The sequence below is a fragment of the Gopherus flavomarginatus genome, chromosome 7 (genome assembly GCF_025201925.1).
Source record: "Gopherus flavomarginatus isolate rGopFla2 chromosome 7, rGopFla2.mat.asm, whole genome shotgun sequence".
In the NCBI taxonomy this organism is placed as follows: Eukaryota; Metazoa; Chordata; order Testudines; family Testudinidae; genus Gopherus; species Gopherus flavomarginatus.
The window spans coordinates 106,578,428-106,602,972 of NC_066623.1; the positions used below are offsets into that span (position 1 = coordinate 106,578,428).

At 47.2% G+C, this 24,545-nt stretch overlaps 1 protein-coding gene across 4 annotated transcripts in view; it reads right to left on the minus strand.

Moving 5' to 3' along the window:
• The window catches only part of OSBPL9 (oxysterol binding protein like 9), a 127,424-nt gene extending 107,937 nt beyond the window's left edge, over nt 1-19,487 (minus strand). For 2 of the 4 annotated variants that reach the window (XM_050961665.1, XM_050961664.1), the window contains exons 1-3: nt 19,214-19,487; nt 10,721-10,771; nt 246-324 (exon numbers count right to left, since the gene is read on the minus strand). In XM_050961665.1, the coding sequence (XP_050817622.1) occupies nt 246-324; nt 10,721-10,771; nt 19,214-19,324 (241 nt within the window). In that variant the 5' untranslated portion in view covers nt 19,325-19,487. Of the gene's footprint in view, nt 1-245; nt 325-10,720; nt 10,772-18,429; nt 18,678-19,213 lie in introns of those variants that run through there. The other 2 variants (XM_050961666.1, XM_050961667.1) reach the window with 2 other exon arrangements.
• Nucleotides 19,488-24,545: the final 5,058 nt, after the last annotated feature.

Below are 24,545 nucleotides of genomic sequence, written 5' to 3' on the forward strand. Positions count from 1 at the left end.
TCCTTTAAATTTTTAATCACCAAATCCTGCCAAAGATACAGTCTTTTCTAGCACATATGTATTCACTGCAGATATAAATCCCTGCCTAACCTGCAGCACCTCTGGATCCAGAATGTTCCCAGGGTGCTCATTCATGCAGTTCAGTTGCCAAACACTTAAAATCAGCCATCGAACACCAAAACAGGAAGATAGACAGCAGCAGTCCCATCTATTGCAAGAAGAAAGAACCTCATCTTTCAGCTCACCCTGGAAATGGAAGGTTTTCTGATCAACAGTTATTGTGAAGGTACTGTCGTCCTCATCGTCTATACCAATCACAGCTCCCTGTGAAACAAAGAGCAAAAATCCTGATAAGGCAAGCAGTGACATCAGCAGCACACATTATCACTACACTATCGGAATGCATAAAGCATTGACAAAATTGGAAGTAGGCTGGATATTGCAAAAGGGGGGGGGGGGGGAAAGGAAAATTTACTGTCTGTATTTAAGTATAAGAATCAAACCAGATACTTAGTGAAAAGACTGCACCTTGGTTATAGAGAAAACCAACGGCTATTTCTACAAAGGCTTCATAATTTTCTAAATAAGCGTATGCATATTTTGTTTTTGTGATAGACTTAGCATTTACCACAGCACCATTATAAAGCAAATAGTACTCTATTTTGTATTGCACCCCAAGGAAAGTAAGGAATATAGTTAACACTATCATGTATGGAACAATAATAGTTTTCAATACACAACCAAATGAAGTATCTCTCAGGAGATCTTGTTCAGTCTCTAAACAAGATTCATAGTTCGTCATTAGTATGTACTACTATTGGTTAACTTTTGCCTTTGTTTTCTCCTGCTGAGTTACCAGAAGCAACAGACAGATATTTTAAATTTATATATACTCAAGTGTTCATTTCCACATTTATTCACAGAAAAACAATTGTGTATGCCTGAAGGAGGATGACAATAAAGAACATTTCAGTACATTCAGCATCCAGTTCAAAAGGTTTTTAACTCATCCATGGATTTACTCCAACCTCCTTCCTCAAGTCATCTAGCAACAACCTTCCCCTCTGCCCTTTCCTTACAATTGCCCTCCATGCAAGAACCTTCTCCTGTGCAGCACATAAGTCTGAAACTATCTAGGTTTCTGCCTCACACACAGTCTCTCTCATTTTAAGTAGCAACTGAAGACATCTTTTCTGCCCTATCTATACTTAATTTCTCTATTACTCATTAAATCTGATTTTAACACTGAAACAGAGATACAGCTTATATGAAAGCTGATAATACAAAATGTTATTTGTATGATAAGATCTCTTTTCCTTCTCCCACAACACACACAATATTGATAGAAATAGCTGTGCATAAAATATTCTGAAAAAGCAGACAGACAGATGCTCTTATAAGCTTCTTCGATGTACAGCCCAAAGAGCATCACATCAAGGACAGAATTACCCCTACACTACCTTTGCCTGAAAGACTGAAGAAGCCAGCTATTTGTTTTAAATTACTTAATAAACCAGTGAAACCTGCAACTGATCTGGATTCACTGCAGTATTCAGAAAACCTAAATGTGCAGAGGTCACGTTATGTACATGTTTGCAGCAAGTTAATCTTACACTACATCATTCACATAAAATGAGTTCAATCTTGTATGACAGCTCAGCAAACTGAGTTTCCATGTTGAAGTGTTGTTGAAGACATGTTGATCCTGGGATATTAGAAAGAGACCAGGTCAGTAAGGTAATCTCTCTTATTTGACCAACTTCTGTTGGTGAAAAAGACAAGCTTTTCAGCTAAACGGAACTCCTCCTCAGATCTGGGAAAGGGCCTGGTCCACACTAAAAAGTTAGGCTGACCCAGATATATCCTTTAGGGATATGAAAAATCCACATGTCTTGAGCAGTGTAGCCGACCTCCGGTGTAGATAGTACTAGGTTGATGGAAGAATTCTTCCATTGACCTAGCTACCGCCTCCCAGGGAGATGAATTACCTATGCCAGTCTGTCAGTATAGGTAATGTCTATGCTGAAGCACTTCAGTGATGCAACCGCAGCTATATTGCTGTAATATTTCAAGTGTAGACAGGCCCTCAGAGCATCACAGCTAAATACAAGGTGTAACAGATTGTTTAGCATAAGTACTTAACACATACTGTAAGAGACCGTTCAAAGAGAAGTGGTCTGTTGTCTTTGCAAAAAAGTGGAGGTTAGTGAGTTGCAGATTGCTGTAATAAGCCATAACTCCAGTGTCTTTATTAACTCCATGTTTTTCAATGTCTAGCAAAATTAAGAAGTTAAGCTCACTGGCTCATCTTTTGAAGGTGTTATGAATGGCTTCCTTTGAGGACGAGGACAGATGTGGAGTGATCATTTAGTGAAAGGCATTAGCATGAAGGAGACAGTTTTAGATTCCAATCCAGATTAGAAATTCAAGGGGGCCTCAAGAAATCATTAAAACTAGAGAGACAGTACCCAAAACCAGTGTTTAAATACAACTGTTATGACTCTCAAACGAACATAACTGCAGGACAGAAACTGATTAGAATTTGACAGTTGAGTTTTCATAGTGCTGGTGGCATCCTAGGGGCCACAACTCAAAAGATGAGAAGTGTTCATATTAATAAAAGTTCACTAGTCTCAAGAAGAGTACAGCTTTCACATGAGGAGCACTGTTCCCTACATGAATTTCTAAACCACTGGGCTATGCAAAATGAGCTTAGATAAAAACCAAATTCAACTAACTGAAAGATGTTTTTTAAATGGCTTCTCCTACCCCCAAGTAAACCAAGTAGATGTTCTGTTAATATCAAAATGTAACCTGGGCTAATGGGTCTGACAAAAAAGGCAATCAAGCTTATTGCTGCCTAGAAAAGAGATGGGGAAGACTGTAATGTGTTCACTTTGCCAGTGGGGGGTGGTGTTGAGTCTTGTGACTGGGAGAACCCTAAGGGACAGAAAGATGACTAAGCCAAAAGGACAGGGAATGAGAGGATGTGGCAACCCTCACTGAGGCGTTGCCTATTTTACCCTTAAAGGGGGTTTCCAAACTACTCTGGGAAAGAGAAACTGGACTTAGAAACACTGAGGGGGGGAGGGGGACCTATGTCATGGGGATTTTTTCTACTGTGAGAAATGCCTATTGCTGCCACAGAGTGGTTGGCCACCTGGGCAAATCAGTGCCCTTGTCGCCTCGCTGAAGTAAGTGCCTTCAAGCCTGCAACAACTCGTCAAGGTACATGGGTTCCTCTACGTTATGGAGTCCCCAAGGGTGGACTAAACTGGACTCATGAATCCAGGGAAATCACCCTGGGGATAGCGTTACTTGCAGGATGTATGGTATTACTGATGTTGCCCATTTCCCTTTATATGCTGCCTCTTTATTTCCCCTTGTAAATAAAGTGTACCTTGTTTGTGGGTTCATCCATTACAGAGGTGTCAGAAGAGTATATGTATGTGGTATCAGGCTAGTCAAGAGTTCCTGACTACCTTAGGGTATATCTACACTACCCGCCGGATTGGCGGGTAGTGATAGATCCCTGAACGTGCTCCTCATCAACTCCGGAACTCCACCAGGGCAAGAGGCGGAGTCGATGGGGGAGTGGCAGCCGTTGATCCTGCACCACAAGGACGCAAAGTAAGTCGATCCAAAATACATCAACTTCAGCTATGCTATCCTCGTAGCTGAAGTTGCGTACCTTAGATCAATCCTCCCCCTGTCCCTCCCCAGTGTAGACCAGGCCTTAGACAGACAGGTGGAGACACCACTGGTTAGTAGCTAAGAACTCAGACCGTTGAAGCCTACTGCAGCCAAAGCAGAAAGACAGTGGGTAAGGGCTTTATTGATGATTAGCTGCCTTTAGGGGTACAGCAACCATAAAACCGCCTTACAAAAATAAGGACCCTCCCCTCTCCCCCCCCCCCACAAGATGGAGACCAGTTTAGAAAATAAATGATCCAGCATGAGGACTGTTCAATCTATGCCTGGATTTGAGATTATAAAGAGATATTTTGCCAATCAGATCATTTCCAACCCTATAACTCAAAGATACAGGAATAGCATCCACAGCAGTGGTTCTGTAGTTGGTTTTGGATTGGAGAAGAGAACTGCAAGTTTGAAAAAATGTTGGCAATATTTTAAACGTGTGTTTCACAGTGCTTTTAATATCTTCTGCATGATCCCCTTTGTTTTCCTTTAATGTTGTCAGAATGGTGCCAAATAACTTCACACTTCAGTCTCAACAGCACCCAACTCCCTCAGAAGGCAGTATTAACAAGGCTATGTTGTAGTTAAATATTACAGACTTTATAGGTAGATTATGCAATAAGCAAGACCCTTGTTATTCCATAGCAAATTAGAAATTCAGGTATTTTCTGACATTGAACACTCAATCGGAAAACTAGTGAAGTGACAAAACCATGAGAATCAAGTGAGTGAAATCTGATCATTAAGTGGAAAGGATTTCTGAACAGACTGTTTAAAAACACTTCTGTTTGTTTTTGTTCACACCTACTTAACTGCAGTGATTAATGAATAATTTAAATAGAGGACATCTTTGTTAGAGATTCAGATTTACACTCCCCCTGCTTCAGATCTTCTTTATAAACCATAACAGTAGTTTCAGTCACACTGAATGGGGAAAGACTGGGAAAAGGAGACTTAAAAGAAACCTACGCTCAAAAAAATGAAAGGGCAATGAACCTGGCAGCTCAGAAAAGCTCCAAAGAGTAACCTAGGAAATATCAAGCTAAATTAATATTCTTATTACGCTTTTTTAAAAGTAGCTGATACTACAACGTTAACCAGATTGCTATGAACTGCCCCTCCTTCTCTAGAAGAGAACTTCACATGTTCCACAAGGGAGCAGGCTTTGCTGTGACTGGCCTCTGCATGGAGAGCTTATCTACACTGGCAGCAACATGTAGGGTATGTGCAGCTATATGCCACAGTGAAAAACAGACTGTCCACGCTGCGATGTGTAGTTGCTCATGGCAGTGAAAGGTTCTTGCAGGGGGAAAGCTGTGGGACACTACATTGCTAAAAAGAGCAGTGTAAATGTCTGAACGTTGCTTAAACACAGAAAACCATGTACGGTATATACCTTAAAGTTCTGGCATATCTTTACTCGCCTAAGCAGTACCTCACTATCTACCATGCTCTTTATGCCAACGCTAGGGGGACTATGATGAGGTGGATAAACCCCACACTGGAAAGGTAGGGATGCAGGAACAACTCTGGGCCCAGGAAGCCCCACCCCAGCAAGCCTGCCGAACATGCTCTAGTTGGAGGAGGCGTTTATGTTCAGCACAGCATGGTAGTAGGTGGAGAGAGCCTGCACTCACTACTATGGAAAGAGTGCAGCAAATAGGTATCGCCAGGAGGGGACTGCTGCATGAAGCCAGGTCTCCCTAGTCTGCTGATGCTCACGGTCCAGACTGCAAGGAACAACTGCAAGCCACAACGCACAAAGTGGTAGGAAGAGGCAAAGGGGAAAGTATTAGTCTGACCGCTGATAGGGATACCTTCCTTATAGTGCTCCAGAGAGCCCATCGATCAGAACTCTGTCGAGTTAGGGGGGCCCAGCTCCTCCTACTCCTTTAACAGCTAGACACAGCTGCTATCACAGTCTTGAGCCACACAGCAGGGCTGCCACCACACAGACTCTGACCATTAGGTGGGCCCCCACCTGGCTCACAACTGGTGGAGAATGCCGACACGAGGGTCCAGTCCTGCTGAAGAACATAAGGCAGGCCAACTGAGAAGCGAGGAAGGAAGAGGGACGACATAGATGTGGCGAAGCTGCTGAAGTAGGTGGTGAAGTGCCAACAACTACAGATGACCCAGTTGCAGCAGCAACAGAGTCAATTACTGCAATGACTGGCCACCCAGAAACAGCAGTAATTCATCTCTAGAAGCTAACCACTGAGCACCAAGAACAGCAACACCACCAGGTCCAGCAGATGGCAGCACAACAAGCCCCAGAAGCCACTGTTAACCCAGGCTCAGAGTCCCGTAGGGTGATCCCGATGCCAGGGATCCTGGCCAGACTAATGACGCCAGGCCCAGAGGATGAATGACCCCGAACCCTTCTTGGTGACATCTGAACATTGTGGCCACCATGATAGCATGGTCACCAGGCCATGCTCTTGACCTCACACCTGACAAGGCTAAAAGTATCGTAAGATCAAGGCAGTCAGTCATTCTCCTCAGAGACATACAGACAGTGGTTCCAGAGGGAAAAGCACCGCCGGAGGCCTGCCATCAGGTAGTGGCCAAGCACCTCAAGGACTGTTGCTGGTGCTAATTCCAGACAGATGCACTGGGGTACAGGTGGTGGAGGATACTGTGGTCCAACAATTTATCTAGGTTCTCAGGGGCCAGGAGTGGGTGCAAAGACATTGACACAACATGTCATCAGAGATGACAGGCCTTATGGAGAATTACCTGGTTACCACAGGGCCAAGCCCCCAAGGCGCTGTCGCCAAATGTACAAACCCAAGCACAGCGGAGAGAATGGGGCACAGGAGACCATCAGTTGAGGTGAGGCCTGAGTGCCTTCCAAGGCAGAGACTATGAGACTGAACAAAAACTCTCCGGAACACAGAGATGTACAGAGCTGGGGTCCATGGAAGCCAAGGCTCCCCCAACCGAGATAATCCCAATGGAGGGGTGGGGAGACAACAGCCCCAGCAGCAGGCAATTGCTTCAAGAACGGGCAGCACGGCCACTTTCAAGGTGACTGCTCCTTTATAGACTATAGCTACAGGCAAGCCTGGACAACTACTCCCAGAGCTCACAACCAGGGACCAGACAAGATGATAGTCCCAGTAACGATCTACAGTCCAAAATGATGGGTTCAATAGATTCAAGGTGCAGCCAGGCCCCCACATACACAGAGATGTGTGCTCATATGCCACAAAGGAGATATAGTTGACAGTGAGGAACCACACACAGACTCTCCGTGTGGGGGCGGATGTCTCCCTCAACAACCCACTAGTTCTGCACCATGACTGGAACTACTTTGGCGAAGTCTTGCAGGGGCAGTAGAAAGACCCGGCCAGAGGGGATGACCGTGCCTTCAAGACCAGAGAAGAAGTGGGGTCTGGGGAGCCAGCTGATGCAGGAACATGAAAATATCTGGGGGAGGGGACTCCACAACTTGTGAGAGGGCCCCTAAGGGACCAGTGAACTCAAAGTCCTGTGGGTACAGAATGGCTGACCCAAAACAAGGATTTCATAGAACAGAAGAGTGATCCCATCTTGAGCAAAGCATGAGAATAGCTGTCCACTGCCAACGAGGAAGCAGTCAACCAATAGAGGCTAAGACAATGGCCATGCATCCAACTAAGAAAGGAATGGTGGTACGTGACCCCTAGATCACCAAACCGCAGTCCCAACTTCTGGTCCTTTCGGAGAGTTACTCCAGCTCACGCACTTGGTACCATGCATCAAGGAGAAAACCCTTGAAAGAATTACCAGCCTATTCTATTGGCCAGGCATCTACAAAGAGATGAGGGGCAATTTACTATTTGTCCTTCCTGGAATGTCAGTTGACAGGACCCAAGAGCATTCCTAGGCCCACCTTGATACTGATGCCAGTAACAAACACCCCCTTTGAGAGAAACAGCATTTGACTGGACCACTAGAGAAGAGCATGAAGGGATAACAGCACATACTGGTGATCATGGATTATGGCATGTGGTTCTCAGAGACCAGTCCGCTTCGCACACCCAGTGCAGTGACCACAGCTATGGAACTCATGATGGTCTTTGTGAGGGTGGGGATCCCCAAAGAAACAGACCAGGAGCTGAACTTCATGTCACAGTTGATGAAAAACATATGTGAGCTATTGAAAATCAAATCTCTAGGATATCTGTCTATTACCCCAAAACAAATGGGCTTATCAAGCACTTCAATGGGACCCTGAAAGGGATGATAAAGTTTGTGGCTGAAGACCCTCACCACAGGGATCATGTGTTATTGCCCCTGCTACTTGCAGTGTGCGAAGTTTCACAAGCATCTACGGGGTTCTCACCCTTCTGGTTGTTATATGGGAGACAACCCCAGGGGATTCTACATCTAGTTGGGAAACCTGGGTTCTTGCTCCTCTCAGAGTCACTGCACTAATAAAGCACATTCTCCAGCTCTGAGCGAAGCTGAAGACACTATGGACTTTTGCCCCTTATAGGCCCAAGACTGTCAAAAATAGGGGAACCCATCCATACAAATTCCAACCCGAAGACAAGGTATTGCTGTTGCTGCCCAGCTTGGAATCGGAGTTAATGGCAAGGACCCTTCAAAGTGGTACACCAGGTAGGAGCAGTCGATTATGAGATCCGACAACCTGGGAGGAACAAAGAGACCCTGGTTTATCATACAAGTCTTCTGAAGGCCTGACAAGACCGTAAGAGCTTATTCATAAACACATTATCCACAATCCAGAGCTGATCCCCCATTCACCATTATTCCAGGGCCAGACACAATTCCCTTGGGGGAAGGGCTTCGGATGTCCTAATGGACTCAGATGTTGCAGATGGTCCCATCTTTCCCTTCCATGTTCTAGTCACGACCCAGATGAACCCATCTGTTTGTCAACCTCACAACAGAGCACGAGGTCTGTGAGTCATCATCCCCTGTCCAGAAAGATTCAGGATTCTATCCATTAGGAGCTGCGGGCAATGTTGGACCTCGAGATGGTAGAAGAATCCCACGCATGGTGGGGATCCAATGTCCTGCTACCCACGAGAGATGGGACAACTCGGTTTTGCAACAACTTTAGGAAAGTGAATGCAATATTCACATTTGACCCATATTCATATTGTTGACTGATTGGGGGCTATGAAGTACATCTCCACTTCAGATCTGATCAAGGCATCTCAAGAGAAAACATCCTTCAGCTTGTACCATTTCAAAACTATTCCCTTCAGCCTTCACAAGACTGCAGCCACCTTCTAACAGCTGACAGACACAGTCCTGCAACCACACAGCCTATATAGACGATTTACACCTATATAGTTGTGATTAGAAGAAACACCAAGCATATATTGGTAGTCCTAGGGGCCTCAAAGAAGCTGGCCTCACCATAAACCTAGCCAAGTGCTGATTGGGGTTTCATGAGGTGATGTGTCTGGAAAACACAATTAGAAGGGGCAAACTTAGGCCATTAATTGGGAAGGTCCAGGCCTTGACTGATTTCCCTGTGCCATCGACAAAGAAACAAGTTAGATGATTTTGGGGTCTGGATGGCTACTATAAGCAGTTCATACCCCATTTCATCACAATAGCTGCACCTCTCATTCACTTAGTGAAGAACTATCCCCAAGATGTTCCCCTGGTCTGAGGTCTGTAACAAAGCCTACAGAATCTTGAAAGACAGCCTGAGCAGTGAACTGGTCCTCTTCCACATGGACTTAACGTGATTGTTCATACTCCACACAGGCATTTCAGATGTGGGGCTATAGTCACCGCTATCCCAAGACTTTAATGAGGAAGACAATCTAATACGCTACATTGACCAGAAATTATTCCCACAAGAGAGCCTACTTAACCATAGAAAAAGAGACCTTGGCAGTGAAATGGGCCATAGAAGCATTGTGGTATTACCTACTGGGAAATCCCTTCCTCCTGATAATTGGTCGTGCACCCTTCCACTGGATAAATACCATGAAAGACACCAAACCCGCAGATTATGAGGCAATATTTGGCCTCATTATCTTACGCCTTCCAGATAGCCCATAAGCTAGGGAACAAACCCCAGAATGCCCAGTGGACATGCTCCAGTTGCAGGAGAGATTTAAAAGAGAGTCTCTTCAGCACAGCAGGGTGGTGGGCAGAGAGACAGCCCTGTAACCATGGCTACAGAGGAACTACTGCAGACGGGTATCCCCAGAAGTGAACTGCTGCACAACATCAAGACTCCCTAGCCTGCCGAGGCTCATGAGCTAGATGACTAAGAACAACCGCAAGTAACAATGCACCCTGAGGTGGTACACAGTGACAGGAAGAGGCCCGGAAGAGAGTGTTAGCTGGACAACAGATAGTGGTTGCCCTCCTTACAGAGGGCCCCTGTTAGAATCCAGGGCAGTGGAAGGAGCTGGATTCCCCTACCCTCATAACTGCTAGGCGGAGCTGACGCCACAGATAGGCAGGGTGGCCCAGCAGAGTCCCCCTCTTCCACCCCACTCACAGAGGCATGCAGTGTACTTACTTGATATGCTGCCGTAAGCACAGACATAATCTGATACATTTACAACTCACCCCCACCACCACTGAGAAAAGACAGAAGATGGGCATAAATGGCTTTTCAGAGAATAAGTCATGTAAGATCAGAGTGACAGAAGAAAATCATTTTTAGGCAGATAGTGTGAGCGATCAGCAGACATTCTGGGCCTAAGTTTGCTCTCTCAAACTATCTAAAAAGTGACTCTCTCAGTGTACATAGGTCAGCAGGACCACAATAATGTCTAGTTCTTATACAGCTCTTTAGCCACAGATCTCAGAGAATCTGATGAAGGAGGTAAGTATTGTTATGCCTGTTTTACATACAGGGAAACTGAGCTGGGGGAGGCACGGTCAAGTGACTTGCCCCAGGTGAACCAGCAGCCCTGTGACAGTGTGAGGAATGGAACTCAGGTCTCTCAAGTCCCCAGTTCAGAGCTCTATCCAATAAAACCACATTACTCACATTGTAAGCTAAGTGTTAAGAAACATAAGAGAAAATACCTACTCTGAGTCGAACACACCCTCTTCGTGATCCTCTCATCATTTTGTCCTTTGACTGAAAGAGAGAACAGATTAATTGGATTAATAAACTTACTAAGAATTCACATAAAAAAATTATTCAAGACAATTTGGAAAGAAGTAAAGCATTTTGGAGTAAAGTTTTATGAACTGATGAAGTAAAACTACCGCTATGACAGAGGTTATATTCCATATAGCGCAGGAAGAAAGAAGCCATAACACACAACTGTTTTCTGGCGTTATGTATGCTAGGAGGTAACGTCCTGGCCTGGGACAGTAGCTCTTCTAAAGGTGTCACACAATAGAGAGTCAATAAAGTGCGCATCAAACCACATATAAAACTTCTTGAAGAAAAAGACTAAGGGCTCCACACAACCATCTAGTAAACCAAGTGGAGAGGAGCAGACACAAGTCGAACTAGGCAGGAGGATACGGAAAATGGCAGAATAATGACTCCATAACATGGTCCTTCCACTCCCAACAGTCTCACAAATGACACTTCACCTATCATCATAAAAAGCCCCACCTTTGAAGATAAGCCTTTATTTTTGTACAGCCTGTCTACCTAGAAAACTTACACCATCGTAGTTAAACCACAATAAGTATACCAGCATAACCCCCTGTGGGCACCTTTTCTGAAAGGAGAATGGCTTTTTGACTGAGCTCAAACTGCTTCTGAAGTGACATAAGCTAAACTGGAAAAGGGCCATCTTATCCTGGAATAAGAATGTCCACATAAGCAATTATACATAACCATAGCTCTTTAATTCACAGCTCAGCTAATGGTGGTATAAATTTTCCACATAGAGAAGCCATAAATAAGCTTCCTAGATAGCCAAGGTACACATGCAGCAAAGTCTACCTTCGCTCCAAATATCAGTCATCAAGTCAGAGCAACCTGAGTGTCAGGCTCCTAACCAGGGCCCACATGACTTGCTTTCATGTCTACCTACTAGGCTACCCTGCCTCCCAGCCAAGTTATTGAAGCTTTATTCCTTAGTATCCCTCTTTAGAAAAGGGACCTGTGCACTCCTGTCACAGCTCAAGGATTATTTATATGGGGAATTCAGGTGGAAAAGTAACTGACAGATCATAGAGCTTAGGTCTGGTTCGAGGTAAACAATGAAAATATTCTCTTACCATGTCTATCTCCACACTCTCCCTCCCTCCATTCTACATTTCACTGGTAGAGACTCATGTCTAGTTTTCAAATAGAGGCAACGTCAAACATTTTATTAGCTCTGGCACTGGCTCATGCCGGTAAATGGGAAGCCATTTACAAAAGTCTACCTATGTTTCAAATACTATGGTATTATATGGACAGAGCAGGGAGCATGAGGGAACATTAGACCTCTGAAAAAATGCCCAGAAGGTGCCTTTTTTTTTTTTTTTAGTACTTAATTGTCAAAGAACATTCTAGTCATCAATAGGAATTAATCCTAGAACTATGAAAGCAAGACTTTTTTTTGGAAGGTGGAGCTACAACGGAGCTGTGGTTGCAACCTGAGCTACAGAGAGGCACTCCCACTCATTTAATACTCCTTACAGAGCCAAGCCTGAAACCCTCGTCTTTCCAGTCAAGAATTACTACTTGAGCCTTATTTTCTTCCTACGCTGCAACCAGGCAATATAGAGCAACATGTTCATATACATTAGGTTCCTCCTAAAGTCAATAGCAAAGAAATCCTATTGGCATCAATGAGAGAAGAACTGGGTGCCAAACCATTTACTACAAGAATTACTAATAAATTACAACCTACTATCTTAAATACCAAGGCATGAGTTTAAGGAGATTTAACTATACAGAAAGTATGAAGAGACAGTAAAAAGTGCTTTTGAGCTAAAGACAGGCCAAGTAGTGCTAGAGTCAAAATTTCAAGTCAGGTCAATGTTTTGGGTGCCTGGGGATGAGGTTTTTTGTTTGAGTACAGGTTGTTATAAAACAATCTGTCAAATAGTTTTTCTTCAAACTGTTTGCAATGTTAATTATGGAAAGACAATCGTTTAATCTATAATGTATATTGAATATACATTTTCTATGCAGATTTCCTTGAAAGCACCTCCACTTTGGTGCAAAGAAGAAAGGCACAAGATAGAGGAACAGAGCAAAGTGATCGTATCAGCTGCTGAAAGAAGCTGCATTAGCCCCTATGTTTGAAAACTTACGTAGAGCAACTCCCCTATCAGACACAAAGTTAGAACACAAGCAATGTTACATTACAGACACAGACAATGCCTGAGCATCTGACTAGGTTGCCCTGAGGGAATCCAAGAATTTGGATCTTAAACTCTAGGCCAGGAAATGGAAAAGCACTATGGAGCTTGTATCTCCCACTGGTGGATGCAAGCAGCAGCGGGCTGCAGAAATCCCATCCAGGCCTTAGCTAGCAACCCAAGTCCCTGAATTAGTAGGGGAAAGACATAAATAAGAGGGACTTCTTAAGATCACCTCACATTGGGGGAGAAAAATAGAAGTGCAACTGTATGAGCTATTGTTATAAAATAAGTCTCGTGAATAGATGGATCCATTTACATTGGCCCCAAACCTGCAGACATTTATATATGCACAACTCTGCTCACATGAGTAAAGTTACACACATCAATAAGTGTCTGCAAGATCAAGGCTATGATTTGGAAAACTTGGGGCCCATTTACAGACTTGAACCATTTCGATTTTTGTGAATGCATTTCAATGGATAAATATACAATTCGACTTCCCCATACTTTACTGAACATTTACTCAAAATATGAAGTTTACAAGTCACTTACAAGGGATTAACTATTCACATTTTTGACTGCAGAAGTCAAGGTTCTTTGCAGGTTTAGAAATAGTCACTTCAGTATTCCATGATCTTCAAATAAGATAGTAATAAATGAAGTCATTGCCAATGACATTAACACAAACATTTTAGCATTAAGCAAACGCTTTGTTGTTTTAAGAATGCAGTCAAGTTTCTAAAAGCTCACTTGTACAATCAAATGGCTATAATGCCTAAGCTTACTAATAATAAAAAAAAAATGTTTTCCAGTTTCTTTACCTTTAACTGCACTCTGTTTCTACTCAGCTAAGCCCTGATTCTGCAAACTACACCAATAGCATGGACCTCTGTACCTATAAGGCCATGGCTTCCAACTCTTTTATGCACAAGATCACTTTTTGAATTTAAGTACAGCCCAGGATCTACCCTGCCCCTTCCCAGAGGCCCACCGCTTCCCCAAAGCCACCCCCCCTCCGACTCCATCCACCACCACCCCCATCAATCACTCTCCCTCACCCTCACTCACTTTCACCAGGCTGGGGCAGGGGGTTAGGGTTGGGGAGCAGGCTCTGGGCTGGGGTCAAGGGGTTCAGAGTGTGGGAGGGGGCTCCAGGCTGAGCATGGTGCAGAGGGTTGGGGTGGAGGAGGTTGTGAGGAGTGCAAGCTCTGGGAGGGAGTTTGGGTGTAGGAGGGGATTCCGGGCTGGGGCAGAGTGTTGGAGTGCAGGAGGGGGGATGGGATGCTGGATGCAGGAGGGGGGGTCAGGGCTGGAGATTAGGGTACAGGAGGGCATTGAGGGTGTTACCTCCAGGAGGGGGCTCTGGGCTGGGGTGCAGGCTCCCACCAAGCAGCATTATCTCAGACAGCAGCACAGTGGGACTAAGGCAGGCTCCCTGCCTGCCCCAGCCCTCCGCTGCTCCCAGAAGAGGTCAACACAACCTTGTGGCCCCCATGCGGGAGACCACACTGACCCTCTCTGCAGACACTGCCCCCACAACTCCCACTGGCTACAATTCGATTCCTGGCCAATGGGATCTGTGGGAGTGGTGTTTGCAAGCAGGAGTAGCATCGGGCTGGCAGGGAGCCAGGCTTAGCAGCACCCTTGGACATTGCAATCGACTGGGAGAGTCTCCAGGATCAACCAGTTGATCACGATCTACAAGTTGGTGATCACTGCTATAAGGAGCCTCACTCATTTCACCAGGACTCTCATTAGAGGGATCCAAAGTAGCACATCTATTTGCAGAAGAGGGCCTTAACACTTACGCAAGTAGTTAACTTTAACTTTGCAGAGTCATGACCGCAGATACTCTCTTGTTTGTGTAGAAAGACAAGTGTTTTATGGTTTTACAATCACATTTCCCAAAAATCAGCAGGGAGACTCAGGACCAAGACCAGGCATAGAAGCAGCAATTTATGAAAAATAGAAGTATTTCAAGTTGGTCATGTCCCTTTAGTGTCTGCTCTAACGTTTAAGTGATGGCTTTTTTCACTAAATATATTAATAAAAATGTAACTTAATATTAAGCAATTAATTTCTAGTCTGTTCTATGCAGTATGTTATACCACATTCATACTATAGTATCTCCTTCCAGTAGTAGTCAATTGAATGTGGCTCACTCTCTCTTTCATTAAAGTCCCACTCTTGCAAACCCAGTTGTTCAGAGTAACCACTAATTCATTTGGCATACTAAATTCTCTCCCCACTCCAATCAAAGATTTTTATAAGAGCAATGATTCAAATAATTTATAATAAAAAACTTAAATCTCTTATATAGTTAAAGAAAAAGAAACTTGGGTCTTTAGCCTCATGCCTCACAACATATTAAGAAGTGTTGATGTCTTGATAGTATCACACCTTGCCAAAATGTTCATCTATTAAGAATGTGCATCTTAACGGTGGCTGTCAGTGAAATGGAGCTCCTCCTCATGAAGCATAGCAGAAATTTATACCCACAATCCAGATACCATTATGAATGCTTCTGCAGATAAATTCTCTTACAACTGAACATGTTAGTATGTTGCATAATTACCCCGAGAACAGATTTACATATTGCTTGAATTTCCACGGGAAAAAAAAACTCTGTAAAACTGTCCAAAATCTAAAGTAACCCTTTTGGAAAGTGTCAAAAACATCAATTTAGAAACATGACATGACAGATGAGCTGAAAAGATTAACAGAGAAGGCTGAACAAACATGGAATGATGTTTGTGATTGAACTTTAAGGCTTTGTCTAGTCAAGGATTTAAAGATGCCAAGAAAAGCCAATATTTTTATTAATATATTTAGTGAAAAAAGCCATCACTTAAACGTTAGAGCAGACACTAAAGGGACATGACCAACTTGAAATACTTCTATTTTTCATAAACAAGTTCAGGGTAGACTTAGCCAACTTTGCATGTGTTCAAGTCTACATTAGACTGCTTAGAATGTGTTCGCTAATATGCCAACACCACATCTTGAAACCCTGATCTAGATAAAGTCCAAGATGAAGAGTGCAGCCACACCAGAAAAAGTGTTTTCTTACCATGTTAGCTAACAATTGGTAACAAACATGAGGTAGAATCCTAGAGAAGACAAAGCAGTTTGTCTTTTACTAGGATTCTACTGCATTTTAGTTACCACATTAGCTAAAGTGTGGTAAGAAAACATATTTTTCCCCTAGTGTGGACAATGCCTAAGAGTACTGACAGTGGATTTTATCATGTTCTACTAATAATCAGGAACTATTACAGAGTTAATATATATGAGAACTACTAGAGATTTAGATGTCAAGAAACACTAAACATTTCCATCACCTTTTCTTTAATACAAATTATTTATAAAAGATCCATCATTGTTTTTGCACTTTAAAATAAAGGTATCACTGTTAAAGGCAACACCAGAAAAGACATAAGTAAAGCTTAAAAAGAAAATGTTCTTTAGTGTAGCACATACTACACACAAGACAACCAACAAGGACAAGCAAAGATACTTGGGGCCTAGGAAGAGAATATGAGAGTGGGTCCCCTCCCTAAAGTTTATTAATAAAGATACCCAAAGACCTCAGAAATATATGTTCCTGCTCTGGATTTTAGAGGGTTTTTGGTTTTTTGGGGGTGAAGGGGGAAGGCCCACATATCTAGTTTATATGCATTTTTGAAGATTTACAATTGAAGTATACCAAAGTGTGACATATTTCTCATCCGTCTTCAGTTTTGCCTCCTCAGGCTTCTATAACCACACTCCAACTTGGGCTACACTTCACCTAAATTTGCTTCTCCAACAAACAGCACTTTCAATGATGAACTAGTTTCTCTAAACAAACAATTTGGTAATTAGCAGTTAATGCCTTCTGCTCATTTAGAGAGGAAATACAGAAGAAATTCTGCATCAAATGCCAAAATCTATTTTGCCCCATATTTACAGAAATGTGGCATTGTTAGGTTCCTGTTGTGAAACACTCACCACCTATTCAACAATACCTCTGAACTCAGGTTCTGTAGGAACCATATTCTTGGGGTACAATAGGCCAACAGGACAAAATACAAGGCTTGTGGCTTTTCAAGATCGTAGCTAGCTAAAACTATACAAAGGAGGGCCGGGGGGGTGTGGGGGTTTAAAAGCAAAGACTGCTTCCTCTCTTCCATCTGCCAAATTTCACCTGCATTTTGCTCGTAACAGATGCCAGAAGAAAGTGTGGATTTTCTGCATGTATTCCACTAAGTAAAATTTGATAGTTTCTAGTAATTGTTTCACTCTCCCACCATGCCTGAATTGGTTGCCGATTTAAAATATGAATACACTTGTAACCAATTAGTGATGACAGGACTGTAAACCTACCAGAAGCTACTGAATTTTACTTAATGAACACATTAAAAGTGCATTTTCATATATAACTACATTGACGTATGCTGCTGACACAGCTGCTGGCATTCAATCTGGCCCTTCAGCCACCATGAAAGGCTACTGTCTAATTAGGTCTGCCACAGGAAAGGCATGTTGCTGATGGGTTCATGAAAGAGATATACAAATAGTATTTAAATTATACCATTTTGAACTTCCTTCAATTTTATGGAGTGGTATTTGGAACAAGAATTAATAAGGTGCAGAACTTCCATAATCCTCTAAAAATCAATGCAACACACCAAGATAGAGATTCATTTATAAAAATTAGTTTACAATCTCACCTACTTTTTTTTTTTTCCTTTTTTACAGGTTTGTGTAACTATGCCCATTGACTACCAGTTTTCATTACACTGCTAAAACATTATTTTCATTTAGTACAGCAATACCTAAAACCTAAAATGTTTACACTAAACTATTACATGAACTACTTTGAATGTGACATACAGCAATTTACTGTACCTTGCATTTTGGATTCAGCTTTAAAGGTGATTTTAAAAGTCAGACCAGATTACTACAAAGTATAGAAAATGCAGCTGAAATAGCATACATAAGTAGCTGTATTTTGTAGAATCAAATTTTGATTTTAAAACACTAACACTACCAGGAGAAAAAACAAAGAGAATGCCAATAGAATGGAACATTGGCACAAAGTGATGCCTCGCCAGATGTCCACTGGTCATTCTGGGCTTTGTTCCCTAGCTTATGGGCTATCTGGAAGGCATAAACCAACATTTAATGATGTTTTAACCTTTATTTACGGTGAAAATGCATGAGTCAGAAAGCATGGTTTGACTTTCGCAAGGTTGCCAGTTAGAAAAGCCACCTTTTTCTTTGTAAACTAAGAAAATCTGGTTTTAGAGTAGTAGCCATGTCTTTTAAAGAAAATCTGAGATGTCAGTGAGGGGAACAGTATTCCACACTGACTTTTACAGAATAAGTAATCCAACAAATTTAAGTGATAGATCGCTTCTTTCACTAAAGGTGAAGGGAAAAAAACAGATAAACGACACATTTTAAAAACCCTCTATTATCTCCCCGCTAACTCACCGTTTTTAACGTACTGGTACATACATGTTTTTTGTATTCCGCAAGTGGGATAGAAACCTAGTCAGTCAACAAGGTAAGAGCCTAAAAGGGGGTCAGCTGTTCTTGGCGTGGGGTTTACACATACACAAGCACTGTTCTGCGATCCCTGGTGAAAGGGTGCTGCAGAAGAGCCAAGTGCTTTACCAATGCGCAGACACTCAGCCTCCCAGCACACGCGAGGGAGGTAAAACGCGCCCCAGGCCCCCTTCTCCAGAGATGCCGAGTCACGGAGGCCCAGCCCCTCGCGCTGCGTCACAATCGCTGGGAGCTGGGGCTAGGAGCCAGGGCAGCACCGCTCACCCACTGCCGCCAGTGAGCACCCACCCCGCGTTCAAGTCAGAGGGAGCCCGACGCCGGCCTTCCCAAGGCAGAATCCCAACGTCCTGCGCACGCCGGGCCCGCCCCCGCCAGCCAGCGACGGGTTAGCAGCGCCCCCCTCAGAGCCAGCCCCTCCACGCTGAGGGACAACGGGGAACAGGCGGACCGAGACCAGCGTGTCAGACACTGCGGGGGGGAGGGGCGCTACCCAACGCCCTTCCGAGGCAACCTCCCCACAGGCCCCCCCCATTCCCGCACGCGGCTGCCAACCAAAAAAAAAAACGCTTCTCGTCCCCCGTCTCTAAATCTTTCACCGGGGCCTCCCGATTGGCTACCACCACCGTCTCCTCCCTCCCCATTGGCCGCCCAGTGACCAGCGCTCCCCGAAGCCCGCTCCCCGCCAAGCTCGGCCCGCCCGGCACCTCACCGTGTAGTAGGAGAGCAGCCCCGCGTTATAGTCCAGCACGAACCAGCGGTACTGCCAGCCCTTCATCACGTTGGTCCATTTGCTCAGCGGCCCCTCCATGATGGACGCCATCTTGGGAGCCAGCCCGGCACCACGGCGAGGCTCGGCGGGGATGGGGGAGACAGCAGTGCGAGCGGGCTGGGGCCGGGCACGCAGCGGGAGGGGAGAAAGGAACAGGGACTAAACAAACAGATGGGAGGGGCCGTCGGGAGAGCAAGGGACACACTCGGGGCGGGGCTTGTCACGCAGAGGGGGGCGGGGCCAAGCAGCCAACAAAACTACTCGCGGGCGGGGCCGGAGGAAGACTTTTGCCTGGTTACGCGGCTAGGGGAGGGGTCAGGGACTAAGCGCGAGTTAGCCAAGTGCCGCTGAGAGGCTGGGCCGCTGGCCGGAAGTGACGAAGAAAAAGAGGGCGCGGCTCAGGTCAGTGGGCTGGGCCATGTCCTGGCTCCTCACCCAGGGAAGCTGTGAACTCAGCAAGGGAGTGGGGTCTGGCTCCTCCCTCCGGGAGGGGTGTGTCTCCGCTCCCGGGAGGCGGGCCCCGCCCAGAGCAGTAGGCGGTGCCAGTCTCTTCACCCTGGAGTGGGGCCCGGGGCAGAGCCTGGCTCTTCAGGCGGGGGCGGGGCCTCGGGCTAGGGCCTTTAGAGGGCGGGAAGTTGCCCAGCAGCGACTGAGGTGCTGGAGGGGCGAGCGTGGGTCTTGTTTGCTGTGCAGCGGGGCTGGGTGCCGAGGGGAGTCAGAGCTGGGGCTGGGGGAGACATACTGGTGGGGCTGGGGGCCCCTCCAGGGCCGGGCCAGTTGCCCCGCTTGCCCCCTTCCCCTCTCCTCTGGCCAGCCCTGGAGCTTGCAGCAGGACACACACACCCCCGCCACCTTGCCAGGCCTCTCAAAAAGCAGCAGCAGGACAACACTCTCAAGCTCAGCTGAGCTGCCAAGCTGATGTCGGTGGCTGAACACGCTGCAGTGGGGGGAAATGGGGCAAGGGCCAGGGGAGCCTCAGCCTCCCCAGCTGGGAATCCTGGGAGCAACAGGATGGTCCAGCCAGGGCCGGCGCTTCCATTTAGGTGGCCTAGGCAATTGTTTAGGGCGCCAGAATTATTGGGGGGCGGCATTTTGCCGGGGGTGGGGTGGCAGGCGGCTCCGGTGGACCTGCAGCAGACATTCCTGCGGACAGTCCGCTGCTCCCGAGGCTCCAGTGGACCTCCTGCAGGCACGCCTGCGGCAGCTCCAGTGGAGCCGCGGATCAGCGCGCGGGATGGCAAAATGGCCGTGCGCCTAGGGCGCAAAAAACACTAGTGCCGGTCCTGGGTCCAGCCTGCAGACTGGAGTTCTTTGCCCACCTCCTGGCCCTTTAACAACCGGTTTTCCACGAAGGTCTGATTTTAGCAACCGATTCTTGGAGCTGTGGGAACGGGCTTCAGCTCACCACTGGATGTGGGAGGGTAGGTCTCTAGTGGGTCTGGGGGGATGCTGGGCAGTGGGGGCGTGGGGAGATCTGTGTGTGTTGGGGCACTGGGAAGTGTGGGGTGTCTGCGGGGCACTGTGCAGTTGTGGTGGTGGGGCAGTGAGGGGATCTGTGGGGGGGCTCAGTTGTGGAAGGGCTGTGGGGGGGTCTTCAGCTAGGGGTTACTGGGCAGTAAGAGGATCTGTTGGGGGGTTCTGAGTAGGTGGGGAAGTGGTCTGGGAGGGCACTGGGCACGGGGGTTTGTGGGGGTCTCTGGGTGGTGTGGCACTGGGCGTGGGGAGTCAGAGGCGTGCTGGGCAGGGGTGTGTGTGTGTGGGTCTCTGGGTGGTGTGGCACTGGACGTAGGGAGTCAGAGGGGTGCTGGGCAGGAGTGTGTGGAGGTGTCTCTGGATGGTGTGGCACTGGGCATAGGTAGTCAGAGGGGTGCTGGGTGTGGGGGGGTTCTCTGGGTGGTGTGGCACTGGGCGTAGGTAGTCAGAGGGGTGCTGGGCAGGGGTGTGTGTGGGGGGTCTCTGGGTGGTCTGGCACTGGGCGTAGGGAGCCAGAGGGGTGCTGGGCAGGTGTGTGTGGAGGGGTCTCTGAGTGGTGTGGCACTAGGCGTAGGGAGCCAGAGAGGTGCTGGGCAGGGGTGTGTGGGGGGGGTCTCTGGATGGTGTGGCACTGGGTGTAAGTAGTCAGAGGGGTGCTGGGCAGAGGTGTGTGTGTGTGGGTCTCTGGGTGGTGTGGCACTGGGCTTAGGGAGTCAGAGGGGTGCTGGGCAGGAGTGTGTGGAGGTGTCTCTGGGTGGTTTGGCACTGGGCATAGGTAGTCAGAGGGGTGCTGGGCAGGGGTTTGGGGGGGTCTCTGGGTGGTGTGGCACTGGGCGTAGGGAGCCAGAGGGGTGCTGGGCAGGTGTGTGTGGAGGGGTCTCTGGGTGGTTTGGCACTGGGCATAGGTAGTCAGAGGGGTGCTGGGCAGGGGTGTGTGGAGGGGTCTCTGGGTAGTGTGGCACTGGGCGTAGGGAGCCAGAGGGGTGCTGGGCAGGGGTGTGGGGGGGTCTCTGGGTAGTGTGGCACTGGGCGTAGGGAGCCAGAGGGGTGCTGGGCAGGGGTGTGGGGGGGTCTCTGGGTAGTGTGGCACTGGGCGTAGGGAGCCAGAGGGGTGCTGGGCAGGAGTGTGTGGAGGGGTCTCTGGGTAGTGTGGCACTGGGCGTAGGGAGCCAGAGGGGTGCTGGGCAGGGGTGTGGGGGGGGGTCTCTGGGTAGTGTGGCACTGGGCATAGGGAGCCAGAGGGGTGCTGGGCAGGAGTGTGTGGAGGGGTCTCTGGGTAGTGTGGCACTGGGCGTAGGGAGCCAGAGGGGTGCTGGGCAGGGGTGTGTGTGTGTGGGTCTCTGGGTGGTGTGCACTGGGCGTAGGGAGTCAGAGGGGTGCTGGGCAGGAGTGTGTGGAGGTGTCTCTGGGTGGTGTGGCACTGGGCGTAGGGAGTCAGAGGGGTGCTGGGCAGGAGTGTGTGGAGGGGTCTCTGGGTGGTGTGGCACTGGGCGTAGGGAGCCAGAGGGGTGCTGGGCAGGGGTGTGTGAGTGGGGGTCTCTGGATGGTGTGGCACTGGGCGTAGGGAGCCAGAGGGGTGCTGGGCAGGGGGGTAGCATGGTGCAGCATGGGCCCACACTGAAGGGGAAGAAGCAGGATGGCAGCACAGGGCTGGGCTGGACAGTGCCCGTCTGGCAGCTCCCGGGTTGTAAACAGTGCCCTTGTACTGGGCTGGGTGTTTGAGTGAGGGGGGCAGGCTCTGACCTGGGGTATAGCAGGGGGTGCAGACATGTAGGCTCTGGGAGGGAGTTAGCAACTCAGCACGTTGTATAAGAGAAAGAAGCTGCAGTGATTTCATATAGACATAGAAACTGACAGAAGACACTTTTACAAAGTCAATAGGTGAGAGGCAGAGTTGGAGGGAGGGAGGGAGGGGGCATCTGTACAATATTTCACGGCATTCAGCCTCCTGGCTGGAGCAGTAACAGCCCTGCAACACTTGTGTGAGACAGAGAGGAGCAGCGGTGTCTAAGCTTTGACAATGTAGGAATTGGGAGGTCTGTGCCTTTAAGACCCAGCCCCAGGAACCCGCCCCCTGCTCCGGGGCTGACATGCAGCGTCCTGGGAGCAGAACGAAAACAGCCTCTGCCCCCCACAACCCCCGACACCCCCAGATTTGCGAGCACAGCGGATGGCTCATCCCCAGGGGTCGCTGTTTCCCCCTCTTCCCCTCCTTAAACGGGGGGGTTTGTCCCCGCACAGGGTCTGGCAGCGTCTTCCCCCCGGGCTTAACCCTGGCTACCACCCCCCACCCCCGATTTTCCCCCTTCAGCCCCTCTCCCGCCGCTACCTACAGCAGTTTGATCCCCCCTGGCCAGTAAATTTTTGCCCCTGCTCAGATCCTGGCAACCCCCCCGCTGCGATTTGCCCCCCTTGGTGCTTTTAAACCCCCCCAAAGAGGAGGCAGCAAATCGTAAGCAGAAGTGAGGGCAGCAGCGACAGCAAAGGTTACTGCGCATGCTCAGTTCATCTGCACATGCTCGGTGCAGCCAAAGGCGGGAATCTGGAGCGGTTACTGTTTCTGTCGTTACACCGGCAGGGCATGAAGGCTGAGGTCCGGAGCACTGGGCAGCATAGGTACCGGAACTGGGGTTGCTGCCATATCTCCTGTCTTGAAGTAGTAATAACCCGCACATATGGTTTCTGCCTTCAGCACCCTCATAAAAAGTATTCCACCACTGCTGGGCAATGGGGCCAATTTCGAGGCTAGAGGGAGGTGTGAGTGCAGGGGCTTCAGAGTGGGAGGGCCAAGTGTGCAGCTGGGAACAGTAGGCATGAGCTGTGAATGCAGGGCTTGGGCCAGGGACTGTGTGTAGCTTGAGCCAAGGCTGCAGGGGGTGAGCGCTGAATGCCAGCTTAGCTATGGATGAGGGACAGGGCAAGGTGTGGGGAACCTGGGCATGCGTTCCTGCAGCATTCTGCTGGCATCTAGTGCCTCAAATAATGCCTACTAGCCCCTTTCTGACTCTGTACTCGGTGGTGTAGTTTCATTTACATTCATTGTGCAAAACTTTCCCTTTTGTACCTACTTCCTCTTGTACCTTTCCCAGACAGTAGGCCTGGTTGAACCCTGGTATAAGCTACTCACTACCCTGCTCCTGCTGGAACTGGTGTTTACATTATACAAGGGCTGCACTTGGTCTAAGGTGTTCGACCAGAAAACTGGTTAAGAGTTTAGTCATCCATTCACACTTCTCACAGCATTTTTATGTCAGAGTAGCTCTAATGACTACAGGGGATTTACTCCTGATTTACAGTGTTGTGAAAGGAGAATTGGGCTTCATTAATATTTCTCTCTGTAATGCAAAAACATTTATATTTGGCCTTAGCAGAGAACAAATACTTTCCTGTTTGTAACTTATCCTGCCATTTCACATCTGACTGCTCTAAAAACCTCACAGTGGTTGCTACTGTACTTTGTTTCCAGCTGCAATTTAAGGAGTTTGAGGTAATATTTCTGGTAGACACCAGATGGTGCCCTTAAACACAGTCTTACCAGGTCTGTTGTGATAATGTACAGGCAGTTCAATCTTGCAGAAATGTCAGTTGTAACAACTTTTTTTAACTGTACATGTTTCCATTGAAGTCTGTTTACTGCTTTAGTATTTCTAAATGCAGAATTGCTGCCTATAGATGATACCAACATAAGCAAAATAAAACATTACACGATTTCAAAACTAGTTTAACATGTAAACCTTTCATTGGTTTGGATCCTGGTTGTCTCAGACACTTGTTTAACTGTGTCATACCACAGCAATTG